The sequence below is a fragment of the Lynx rufus genome, unplaced genomic scaffold (assembly GCF_022079265.1).
Source record: "Lynx rufus isolate CCGP_SWC_20201006 ecotype Redwood Valley unplaced genomic scaffold, mLynRuf1.p SCAF_3, whole genome shotgun sequence".
Lineage (NCBI taxonomy): Eukaryota > Metazoa > Chordata > Mammalia > Carnivora > Felidae > Lynx > Lynx rufus.
This window is the reverse complement of record NW_025814845.1, coordinates 159017541-159031343: the sequence shown is the minus strand read 5'-3', so window position 1 is coordinate 159031343 and position 13803 is coordinate 159017541. Positions and strand designations below refer to the sequence as shown.

General features: G+C 37.7%; 1 protein-coding gene across 1 annotated transcript in view; it reads right to left on the bottom strand.

Annotated features, from left to right (window-relative positions):
• ADAM9 (ADAM metallopeptidase domain 9) overlaps positions 1–13803 on the bottom strand; it is a 145294-nt gene that overhangs the window by 88413 nt on the left and 43078 nt on the right. Inside the window, exons 10-11 of the mRNA XM_047091084.1 lie at positions 9527–9608; positions 8888–9021 (exon numbers count right to left, since the gene is read on the bottom strand). Coding sequence (XP_046947040.1) covers positions 8888–9021; positions 9527–9608 — 216 coding nt within the window. The remainder of the gene's footprint in view (positions 1–8887; positions 9022–9526; positions 9609–13803) is intronic.

Genomic DNA, 13803 nt, shown 5'->3' with positions numbered 1-13803 from the left:
AACATATAATATTTCAAGCATATATTATCAGTTCTCGAGAGTAAAGTCCAGGGAATACCGGCAAATAGCAACCTCTTAAATGGTCAATGCTTTTAATATTAATATTTATAATAGACTGGTACCTATACTTTTTCTAGAATATTTCTATTAAATAATATTGCTTTATTTCCTAACTAAAAAATTATTTATCAGCTCAGAGCAAAATCATTCAAAAGACAAAGAAAAACCATCAGAAAAAATATAAAAATGACCTGAAAGACTACTGCCAATAATCAGAGCCAGCTAAACATTTTGGCATACATCCAGTCTTTTTTCACATGTTCATATATTTTTAAAACAGGAATATTCACACCATGATATTTCACGTATTTTTTTTTCACTTGGATAAATATATATTTTAACAAACATATTATTGACCAGAGTGATTTACAAACCATCTTCTGCAGTACCCTAGAGTTTCTAAGAAGATGCCCTCAGGAGCCAGGGCTAACAAATACATTAGGCACAGTATGGCACAAAGCCAAAGACTCATGATAATTTCAATGGCCCACAAAAATGTTTTAAGTGAAATTTATTTTAAAATCAGAAGAAAAAAGGGAAATCACAATAATGAATATTTAATAATGAATCTAGGGCACCTGGGTAGCTTAGTTGGTTAAGCATCCAACTCTTCTTGATTTCAGCTCAGGTCATGATCTCAGGGTCGTGAGATTGAGCCCCATGTGGTGCTCTGCATTGGGCCTGGAGCCTGCTTGAGAGTTTCTCTCTCCCTCTCCCTCTGCTCCTCCCCTGTCCACACTCTCTCTCAAAAAAAAAAGTAAGGTAAAAATTAAAAATTTAAAAATTTAGAAACAAAAGAGAAGAAGAAAGGAAAAGAAGGAAGGGAAGGGAAGGGAAGGGAAGGGAAGGGAAGGGAAGGGAAGGGAAGGGAAGGGAAGGGAAGTGAAAGAAAAGAAAAGAAAAGAAAAGAAAAGAAAAGAAAAGAAAAGAAAAGAAAAGAAAAGAGAAAAGAAAAAAGAAAAGAAAAGAAAAGAAAAGAAAAGAAAAGAAAAGAAAAGAAAAGAAAAGAAAAAAGAAAAGAAAAGAAAAAAGAAAAAGAAAGAAAAGACGGAATCTAGACTGGGTTATACCTGTCTTTATACCAATACAGTCTTATATTTAATTTTTAATCATTTTTAATGGAGGAAGCGACTCACAAAAGCAAAAGAGCCTAGGGCCCATGAAAATAATAAGGCAGCCTAGGGATAGAGAGAGCCACTAAGCAGTTAGAGAGGAGAGGGTGCTTCTCCTCCTCCCACTTCAACCAGAAAAAGTCCTCTTCTATATTTTATATAATGGGCTTCTAGGTAAGAGTATAGTAGGGTGAAAACAAAGGAGGTGGCTTTCCCAGCTTAAAAAGAAAGTTTAAAATCTACTGTTTAAAAATATGACTTCTAGGGGCGCCTGGGTGGCTCAGTGGGTTAAGCGTCCAACTCTTGATTTCGGCTCAGGTCATGATCTCACGGTTCATGTGTTTGAGCCCCACATGGGGCTCTGCAATGACAATGCAGAGCCTGCTTGTGATTTCTCCCTCTCTCTCTGCCCCTCCCCCACTCCTGCTCACTCTATCTCACAATAATAAACATTATATATATATATATGTGTGTGTGTATATTTATATATACATACACGTGTGTGTGTGTGTGTGTGTGTGTATGTGAGTGTGAGTGTGTGTGACTTCTACTACTATACAGTGTTACATTAAATAGGGATTTCATGGTGAATTTAAACAATCTGGTGTTTTTTTGGACATGTGTAAGTTGTGTCCATGTTTTTATTGTTGAACAATGCATATGCATACTATTTGCCCACTGCCTGGTTATTCCCTTAGAACAATTCCAAAAATAAAGCTGCTGGCTCAGAAGTGTTTGGACACAAAAAAGGGTTTTGGACACAAATAACCAACCTGCTCCACAGAAAACCTATAGCAATTCTCATACCAACAGTATATGAAGGTGCACTGATGACTTACATACCCTTCAAAAATAAGTATTAGTGCTAGATCTTTCCTGGTTTCATAGGTTAAAAACATATTATTTCATTGTTTTGATTTGCATTTCCTTGTTTCACAAATTTACTGGTCTTTTTATATTTATTTCTTTTATTATGAGCTACCTGATCATATCCTTTGTTCATCCATAAATTTGTGATATTTTTATTAAAAAAAAAAACTTCTCACAAATGTTTCAAATAGTATTTTTGCTATTTGCCCTTTCACTGTTTGAATTGTTTTTGACATACACAACTCTTCAGAGCCATAGATTTTGTCCTTTATAGTTTTTTGGGGGGAATGGGGAACAGAGAGCAGAAAAGTTTATGTTTAGAAAAACCCTTCTCCAAGATTACTATTTATTAAATGTTTTCTTATATTTCATTATACATTTGGAATTTATTTTAATGTATGATATATGGTAATTTCTTCCAAATTCTTAACACATCATCTCAGCCCCATTTACTGAATAACCCCATCTTTTAAAAAATGCCACTTTTGGGGTGCCTGGGTGGCTCAGTCAGTTTCAGTCATGATCTCACGGTTCATGAGTTCAAGCCCCACATCGGGCTCTCTGCTGTCACACGGAGCCTGCTTTGAATCCTCTGTACTCCTCTCTCTGCCTCTCCCCTGCTCACATGTTCTATTGCTCTCTCTCAAATATAACTAAACATTAAAGAAATGGATAGGCTTGCATAAAATACAAGATTTAAAAAACAAATACAATAGTATTTCTGAGCTTTCTACTATGAGACTGTTGATACGTCTATCATGCTTAATATTGTACAATTCCCAAATATCATAATAGCTCGTATCAAAAGCGTTCTTTAAGGATCTTCTTTTTCAGTATTTTCTTCACACTATTACAAAATTATTCTTCCAAGTTGACTTTAAATTTATTTTTGTCAATTTCTAGAATGAAAGAACTATATACATATCTGGAACTTGATTAGAATTACATTACATTTATGAATTAATTTCATAAAGACAGATACATTTCCAAAATTTAGTCTTCTCATAAACAAACACTGACTTTACTCAAATTATGTATTTGGACTTTCAGTAAACTTCTGTGTGTTCTTTAAAGAATTACTGCATATTTCTTATTAAGTTGATCCCAAGATATTCAGAATTTTTGGCAAATAAAGTTTTTTCTAATGTTTTTCAAAATAGTTATAACTGGTTTATTAGAAATCTACTTATGACTATGTTTCTAATAACATATAGACATATAACATCATTAACTACCCCCTCTTTTCATATATTTATTCCTAAATCTTTTCCTTATTCATTGTATCAGCTAGAAAATCCAAACCAAAATAAAGTAATAGTACTGATAGTATCATGTATCCTCAATATTTTATGGTTTCCCCTCTAATATTATCCCCATCCTTCTCCACTGTTCTATGCTTAGGAGATTGTACAGACTGCATCCAATGATACATGGCCAATAAGAGGCACTGGCAGAGATAAGTTGGTAGGAGAATAAGGCTGATTATTCCTATGGGTCCCACTCTATCAGGTTCACCTGATGTTGGTAGTTTCCCTCTACTTCAACTCCTAAAGGGTCAGTCTCCACAGTCCCCCAACAGCCTTCTCCCGCTATATCTTCTACATTCCTACCGGTTTGCACACTTAAGGTATCCCCCGAAAACAACTTCTTGCTGTTCTCATGGGGAAAACCATATATCACCTTACATATTCGAGATCATCTTATGTTCATGGTGAAGTTTTAATATGCAGTAAGTTTTAAAGGTAATATTCATAATACCATTTTATTCAAAATACTATATAATTACCTTAGACTTTAGGTCTCTAATACAAGATTTACTCAGGAAAGTGTTTTTATTATTTTTTTAAAATGTTTACTTACTAATTTATTTTCAGAGAGAGGGCAAATAGAGGAGGAGCAGGAAGAGGGAGGCAGAGAATCCCAAGCATGCTCTGCACTGTCAGTGCAGAGCCCAACACTGGGCTCAATCCCACGAAGGGTAAGATCATGACCTGAGCCAAAATCAAGACGCTGAACTGACTCAGTCACCCAGGCACCCCAGAAGAGTGTTTTTAAATTACCAACTCATTTAAGGGTTTTTTGTTAATAATATCTAATTTTACCACAGTGTGGCTAAAGAATGAGACCTGTTCTATTTCTGCCTTTTTTTAATTACGTAAGTCTTTTGGCAAAATACTTGGTCAATTTTTGTTGAGATTTCTAACCCTGAAATGAAGATATACGCTCTGTTTGTACAGAGTTATATTTTAATCTATTAAATCAACCATACTAATATTTATTTAAGCCTCTATAATCTTATGTTATGTTTATATAATCTGTTAATGATTACAAAAGATGTTTTCAAATTTCCTCTAAGATATGTGCTCATTTTTCCCTTGACATGCTTTTTACATTATATATTTTAATAACACAATACAAATAATTATAATAAATGTTCATTAATGATTATATACCTCATAATTGAAAAGGGATCATTTTTGCCTTATTTTGAGCCTCTTTGTCTCAGGTATGTTTCCTAGATAAAACATTTCAATAAAGTAGTGTGAGACCTAGTCTAAGAGGCATTCCATATATATTTGTCAAAAATGTTGTATTTGGCCTTAAATTATTATATCTTACACTTTGTATTCTGTAACACCTCAACAGTATGTTCTTTAGGGCTTTTTTTTCTATGTGGAATCCATTTTGTAAAAATTTTTTGTCCTGGGGCACCTGGATGGCTCTGTCAGTAGAGCATGTGACACTTTATCTCAGGATAATGAGTACAAGCCCCATGTTGGGTGTGGAGTCTACTTAAAAAAAAAAAAAAAGTATTCTCCTTGTGAATTGGAAATGTACATCCTGTTTTCAGTTCTTCCTTTAGACTATTATTATGACAATTTAAAATGCAGTTAGATGGGGCGCCTGGGTGGCTCAGTTGGTTAAGTGTCTGACTGCAGCTCAGGTCATGATCTTGTGGTTCATGAGTTTGAGCCACGCGTCCATCTCTGTGCTGACAGCTCAAAGCCTGGAGCCTGCTTCTGATTCTGTGTCCCCCTCTCACTCTCTCTCTCTGCCTCTCCCCCACTTGCACTGTCTCTCTTTCTCTCTCTCAAAACTAAATAAACATTAAAAATTTTTTTAAAAATAAAATAAAATGCAGTTAGACGTATTTCTTCCATTTTCTGTGATTTTATACCTCTCCCACTTATTTTTTTTTTTAATACTATATATTTTCTTTAAAGCTGTTTGTTCTGGTTGCTCCTCCACTAAATCCAATGGCCCATAAACTATTCTTTCCACTGTGTTCTCAACCTCTACTCCATCTTTCTAACTTTTAATCTCTGTTCTTTCCCTCTGCAATCTGGAAAGCTTATCAAAACTGACTTGCAGATCTTTTGTGAACAGGCATTAAGGAGGAGTCACCCACCCAAGGCCAAAATGAATTCCGGTGCTAGGACCAAGATAAACTCAGATCTCTTAAATCCACTGAGGGAAGTCACGAGGAAATCCCAAACACTTCACCTGTTCCATTTCCTAACACATGCAGCCCAGCACCAGTCCCTGCCTTGAGTCTACCAGAACAAATCTCGTTATGTCCTTTATTTCTGTTTACATCTATCACCATAGCAAGCTGTAGCTCTCTATGTAGGCCCTTGTCTCCTTCCTGTTCCTTTACTATGCACCCTGGAATTCACAGTCCATCAGCAGCAAAGACTCCGAGATCCTCAACCTCTTCTCTGAAAGCACCTTTCACTGTCAAGCTCTACTTGAAATTCAGCTATTCCCTGATTTCACAGCTTCCACTAGAACCTTTTCAAAGCACAGCAGCTTTTTCCCAGAACCCTCATACAACTAAAGATAGAATCGGTGCTCTTCCTCCAGATTGCTGCTTCTAGTCCATTCTCTCTCCCGCCTTCCCAAAATCTCCCAGCTTTGAATCTCATAAAATTAAACTGCCTGCTGTCTTTATTACTAACATCTACCAACCCCTGGGTTACTCCCTCTCATCTCCTTCTTGCTAACATTGTCACTCTAACACTATTCTTATCTTAATTTTTGCTGAATTCAATATACAGGTAGATAATCCTATTAATCCCTTGCGCTCTCCTTGGCTTGAATTCCTCTCCTCCAATCATCTAATCCTCCACCATTAAACCCCTCATCGCCACACTTTTAATGGACATTTTACCATTACTATAATTTACAATTCAACTTTATGCATTTTATTCTCCCCAGGTACACCTTTATACTCCAATATACCTTCAATCCCATCAGGACATCTGATTCATTGATGTTTTCCCTTTTTACTTCCCTGATCCCCTTGATGTCCTCCCTTTCCTAAACCTTATCCAGCTTAAATATCACAGTCCATCATTATAATTACTCCTTTGCAAACAGATTTGACTTCCTTTCACCTCTCTTATTTCATTGTATTTGGCCTGACTACAACCTAGTTAACATCAACCCTCTTATGTGCCTATGCAGTTGAATGTGGCTGCACAAAACCATACAACCAGAGACTAATCTCATTTAAAATTCATGACTATGAATCTCAAGTAACCCTTTAAAACTGCCCGGGAAACATACTCTCCTCCATTTATTCTCCCATGCTACCACATGACTATTTCATACCTTCTCCTATTTCCTGAAATCCCCAACAGCTCCCCGTCAACCTTTCAGCTGATGAACCTACTTCATATTTCACTGACAAAACTAAACCACAGACTCCCACCACCACATCTATCTATCTACCAGCATCTATGTCCACTTATTTCCATTACAGATACCCTACAAGTAAGTGCTCCATTAGAACAAACCCCTCCACTTGTGCCCCTGATCCCAAACCCTCTCACCCACTCAAGGTCTACTACGGCAATGCCCCCCTCTTTGTCCTAGATTACCAATTTTACCCCTCTACTAAATTAGTCCTATTAGCATACAAACCTGTTGTAATTCCTTCCATCTTGAAAAAAAGTCTATCCTGACTGTCCTCCCTTTGTATTTGGCTCTTCCCTCAGATATCTACACAGCTTTCAACTCACTTCCTTCAAGTATTTAGTCTAACATCATCTCAAAGAAGCTTACACTGACAATACAGATTTAAAATTGCAACCTGACCTCTACCATCACCACTTGTGGCCCTCCCAATCTTCCAATCCTGCTCTATTTTATTTTCCATGGCACTTATCACCTTCTAATGTTCTATATTATTCATGTATTTATTACATTACTAGTTTGTCTTCCCCCATTAAAATGTAAATTCCATGAAGGGCAAGTCTTTATCTAATTCTCGGAGATATTCCAAGTGCCTAAAACAAAGCCTAGCACATGGTCAGTGCTCAACAAATACCTGATGAGTGAATGAGTAAGTATGGGTCCATTCTTCACTACTTCTTATACCATTTTAAGTTCCACTACAGCACTGTTTCAGGGCATTCCTTTCCTAACTCTGCATGTCACTATTTTTATCTTAGTCTCCTGTCTTATTTTATTGTTGATCATTCGTTTCTTATTCTCTCAATTCATGTCTTCCTCAACTCCACTCTCAGCCAAAGCAAATACTAAATTTACTTCCTTCTCCTACAGGAAATCTTTTATAAACATATGACTTTTCTTGTGAATATAATTACTTTTTTTTAATTAAGTATAGGTTTTTTTCATAAGCACTGTTCTAATTCTTCCATATCTATTTTTCAACCTAGTATTCACTCAAAAACAGATAAATTCTCCAGTAAATTCTGCTTGAGTGCTTCCCTTTCCACCCAGATTTAATTAGAATTGTACCTTCAGATCTGAAGATAAAGAGCTGGCTAAAAGCAGTTTTTATTATTCTTTCTGTGCCCCAGGAACTTGAGGGAGATAGGAAAGGAAATGAACACTTGGGGCTATGGATATTCCCCATATGAAATCTTCAGCTGTGTTTGGAAAAGATGAAGTGCTTCCACATCTAATTTTTTCTCTGGCTCAGCTTCTACTCCACATATACATTGTGACTATGTCCAACTGTCTGCTTAGCACTACGACCTTCTAAATTAATTAGGAAGGAACCTTGTTCCCTTATGACAAATCTGCATCAAAAGAAGCCCAACAACTCAGTGGTGTTGTTCACACTTAGACCCTCTCTTATAATTACTTTTGAACCCTCACAAAGGGAGGGGTTCTAAGATCACAGGCTTTGGACCCAGACTTCTTGACTTTAAATCCCACCTTCGCCACTTACTCTGATGTTTCTTCATCCGTAAATAGAAATACCCACATCTCATTAGGTTGCTGAGCATTAAAGATTAATATATTTTAAGTGCTTAGAGTGGTGTCTAATACATAAGAAAAATTCCATGGAATTTTATTCCATAAATGGAATGTTTCTTCTTCTTCTTCTTCTTCCTTCTCCTCCTCTTTGTCTTGCCTCCGACCTTTATCTATAAAATTGGAAATGTCAGTAGAACTATGTCAAGATTTCCTCTACTTACAGTGACACTGCAGCACTTTCTCAAGAAGGGGTTTATGAGTAAATGCTTCATATAGTCTTTCAATCTAATCCAACCTGCACTGCATCTAACAGAAACCCTTTGCTAATTCCTAATGCAGATGTAAATTTTTCCACATTCTTATACTCTTTTGGTCTGTCAACTGGTTTACACAAGAGTGTAGTTACATATTTGTGCCTACATAAATGTTTATTTCTTAAAGCTCTCTGGAATCACTTATTTAGTTAAAAATAGACTTCTCGTTGGTATATCATGTATTAATTTCACAGGAGCCAGGAATATTTTTTTCAGCACAGACATGAGTATATCATAGAGTGTAAGAAACACTGATCTACAATACCACATAAAAGAAGAACAAAGAATTCAGTCACTCACGATGCTCCTGAATTCATGATGCAGCTCTTCGCTCCACAAAAACAATCTCTGCCATCATCATGATTCATTCCAAGGTTATGACCCAACTCATGAGCAACAATGGATGCAAAGGTCTCCACCGTGATTTGCCCAAACTGCCCAAACACAGGAAAAGTATTAATTAGGTTTCTGAACAAAAAGGACATGTTTTGTTTCTCAGATTATTTTTTTCCACAAGAGGAAATTTATCAGTCACTACAATGGTGACAGTCTTTATATAAATCAAGCATCTAACATCAGTCTTCATATATTTCAGTAGGAAACTAATGTGACTCAACATACTGATTTATGAAGATAGATCCTTTAAGCAACAGACCAATTAGCACTAATAGATTATGTGCAATGATTTATGGGAAAACAGATTCATGGTTCTAATTTAATTTTCTTAAATGGCATCTCAACTTCCTTGTCCAGAAAGAGTGAGGAGCTGATAAACATATAATATTAGAAAACTTAATCGAGTCTCTAGGGAAAAAAACACATCTACCATTTCTACCCAAAATTTTGTTTTAAGGAATAGGGGAGGAAATAATGCAGAGAAATGCTTGACACTGTCCTAATGCAGGTGTCCAAAGTTAAATATCAAGAACAAAAACGTACCACATTAATCCCACCTGCGTGGCTCCTTGAACACACTGTTCCCACAAATGCCATTCCTGCAGTCCCACCAAAACCTTTCTTCCTAAATGAAAACAAAAGGTTAAAGTTAGAACATATACTTGGTGGGGAAAAGGAACACACTGCCTTTATTTCTTTGGGTAAGTTTAAACTGGATTGGTAGAACCTACAAAAACTGGAAGAAAAATGGCAAAGATAACTAACATTTTAAAATCAGAATACAGGGGCATCTGGGTGGTTCAGTCAGTTGGGTGTCTGACTTCAGCTCAGGTCATGATCTCACAGCTCGTGAGTTCAAGCCCCACATCGGGCTCTGTGCTGATAGCTCGGAGCCTGGAGCCTGCTTCGGATTCTGTGTGTGTGTGTGTGTGTGTGTGTGTGTGTGTGTGTGTGTGTCTACCCTCCTCCGCTCATGCTCTGTCTCTCTCTGTCTCAAAAATAAATAAACATTTAAAAAAAAATTTTTTTGAAAAAAAAATCAGAATACAACTGGGCACCTGGATGGCTCAGCTGGTTAAGCGTCCAACTTCAGATCAAGTCATGATCTCACGGTTCGTGGGTTCAAGCCCTGTGTTGGGCTCTGTGCTGACAGCTCAGAGCCTGGAACCTGCTTCGGATTCTGTGTCTCCCTCTCTCTCTGCCCCTCCCCCACGGTGCTCTGTCTGTCTCTCAAAGGTGAATAAACATTAAAAAAAAATGTTTTTTTAATCAGAATACAATTAAGTCTTACTTCATTTTTATTATCAGAGAACGAGATTAACATCACAAATTCATTTTTTCAAACAAATGAAGATATGTTTTAGATACCAAGCCAAGTTTTTCTCTTCCCTCGAGGTGAAAAATCTTCCAAAAACGCATTACAATTATTTTTTCAAAAATTCTAAAGAGGAGAGACAGGTAACACATTCAATGAATATATGTACACAAGAGGCTTCAGGGCAGGAAGCACATGGAACCAAAGAACCACAGTGGCCTCCATGTGGTTCCCAATCATCCCAGACACGCTCATATCTCAGGACCAATTTTCTCCACCTGGAACTCTTTTGACCAGTATATATCCCTAACTCATTCCCTCACCTCTTTAGGTCTTTACTCAAAAGTCTTCCCATCGCAGCCTTCCCTCACCACTCCAACCTCACTCCTCCAATACTTTTTTTTTTGACAGGTACTCAACTATTGAATAAAAAAGCATAACAATAACAACACACTGTATTTAAGCCTTCACAAGTGCTTCACAAAAATAATATCATTCGATCCTGAAACCTTACTACATAAAAATCATTGTACCCACTGAACAGATTTAGAAACTGAGGCTCAGGGAAGTTGTATCTTTACTGTTAGGTAACTGGAGCTTGACGTAATGCTATCTGAGTCCATATTGACTGCCCTCCATAACTATACCATCCTGGCCCTTTCTTCCCTGTAAGGGAAGCAGGTAAGCAGGCTCTAATTAGAGAGAAATGCAAGAAAAGAAATGTATCTTCATGTCACCAAGAGCTGAGCCTTCAGTGCAACAAATATTGTGGCTCCTAAGTTTCTTCAAACATTTCCTAGATTCTAAGTCAGAATATGAGCTTCAATAGTTGTCACCTTAACCTTCCTGGGAGACATGCGCCTACAGGAAAAAAGAGGTACTTATTCCTTCACATGATGACAAAAAATCAGAAACCAAGAGAGTGTGTTGTATGTCTGGGTCCATCATCACAAATTTACATATGACAGAGGTCACATGACATGCCCAAGCTCACAAAGGTTCTTTCTGTACCAGTCTTCACAAACAAGCCAAGGTAGGCAACTCCTTCCAGTGATAAAGGCAGATGCCAGCACCTTGGCCTTCAGTGGCTAAAACAAAGGCAAGGAGATGGAGAATTCAGCCTCATGCATCAGCTCAGGCAGTGCCACTCAAACTAGGGGAAAGGAACAGTAATTTTTTCTTTAATTTCCAATTCATTGCAGACCAGTACTTCATTTTGCCACTTTTTTACTTGAACTATCACTGACATATTAGTTTCAGGGCTACAGCACAGTGACTGAATAATTATATACATTATGAAATGCTCACCACCATAAGTGTAGTTACATGCTTCCAATACTTTTACTTCTACCTTCCCTGCTTTATTTTTCCTCCTTACCACTTACTAGTATTTAATACATTATACACACTCATTTATCTCATTTATGGCCAATCTCCATCACCAGAATATGGACTCCATGAAAGCAAGAACTTTGTCTGGACAAAAACAATAAAACTGTATTATTTTCCTTACAGAAAAGTCTAGAAAGTGTAAATTAACCCACATTAACAGGAAAAAGATTAGCGGTTGCCTGGGGAGGGAACGTTTTTGGAGGGGAAAGGAGATTGGATTACAAAGGGACCAAGGAGACTTTTAGAGGGACTGGATGTTTATTATCTTGATCATGGTGACAGTTAAGTGGTTATATACATATGTCAAAATTCATCAAAATGTACACTTTATTTTTTTTTTTTTAATTTTTTTTTTTCAACGTTTATTTATTTTTGGGACAGAGAGAGGCAGAGCATGAACGGGGGAGGGGCAGAGAGAGAGGGAGACACAGAATCGGAAACAGGCTCCAGGCTCTGAGCCATCAGCCCAGAGCCCGACGCGGGGCTCGAACTCACGGACCGCGAGATCGTGACCTGGCTGAAGTCGGACGCTTAACCGACTGCGCCACCCAGGCGCCCCGAAAATGTACACTTTAAATATGTGCAGTTTAATCTTCTTCAGTTTTACCTCAATAAAACTGCTTAAAAATTTAAAACAGTTTGGGGCACCTGGGTGGCTCAGTCAGTTAAGTATCCAACTCTTGATTTCGCCTCAGGTCATGATCTCACAGTTTGTGAGTTTGAGCCCCATATCAGGCTATGTGCTGACAGCATGGAGCCTGCTTGGTATTGTCTCTCCTTCTCGCTCTGCCCCTCCTCTGCTTGCTCCTTATCTCTCAAAATAAATTTAAAATGTTAAAAAAAATTGTTAACATTTTAAAAATAGAGAATTTTTGCCTACTTTATTCATTGCTATCCCCAGTGCCTAGCGTATACACCTATAAATATATTATAAATGAATGAATATATCTTTCTCTGGGGCATCTGACCAGCAAGGAGAAGAGGACCAGAGATACTGACATAAAGAGATGGCCAAGGAAAACACTTTAGCCAGATCACCTCTACTTAATGCCATAGTGTCCAAGCCCCACTCATGTACTCAGTGCTTCCAAAAGGCTCTTTAGTATCCCATTCTTAACCAAAAACACAACCAGAAGTCATCAAGTCATCAAACATTTGGGAAATGCCTCTAACATTACAGATGGATACCAGATAGAGAAGAAAAGATACCTTGGTAGGTTTGGTTGGGCAAGGTATGGAGAATGTGCTGGAGGCCTGTTCTTTCTGGCCCTTTGTGAATTAGAAGGCATGCTCACTGCCAGGATACTTGCAAGTGCCATATTACTAAAAATTAAAAAAAGGTCACAACCCAGGCTTTGTGAGTATAGGGCTATAAAAAATTATTTTGGTGGGGCGCCTGGGTGGCGCAGTCGGTTAAACGTCCGACTTCAGCCAGGTCACGATCTCGCGGTCCGTGAGTTCGAGCCCCGCGTCGGGCTCTGGGCTGATGGCTCAGAGCCTGGAGCCTGTTTCCGATTCTGTGTCTCCCTCTCTCTCTGCCCCTCCCCCGTTCATGCTCTGTCTCTCTCTGTCCCAAAAATAAAAATAAACGTTGAAAAAAAAAAAAAAAAACTTTAAAAAAAAAAAAATTATTTTGGCATTTTCAGTGCCTTGCTCTAAATTAACTCCCATAACAAAAAAAGAAATCAAAGGAAATTTCTCCTTGGAAAAAATTGTGAGTTTTAGGTACTCTCGACACTGAAGGAGGCAAAAATATATAAATTAGAACATTTTTCTGCAAGAAGCCAGCCTATCAAGTTAGAAAACGTTTTTTAGGAGGTTGTGGGAAATAAAGAGGAATAATAGCTTTATTATTTTGCCGGGCAAAGGATGCTACAGCAGGCTAAGGCCTTCAAAACTGCAAGCCCTCAAGCCAGAAAACTTAAAATAATTTTTTTAATGTTTATTCATTTTTTTGAGAGAGAGAGAGAAAGAGAAAGACAGGGAGGGAGAGAGAGGGAGAGAGAGAGAGAGAGAGAAAGAGCACGCGCGCAGTGGAGAGGGAGACACAGAAACCAAAGAAGGCTCTAGGCTCTGAGCTAACAGCACAGAGCCCAATGCAGGGCTCAAATCC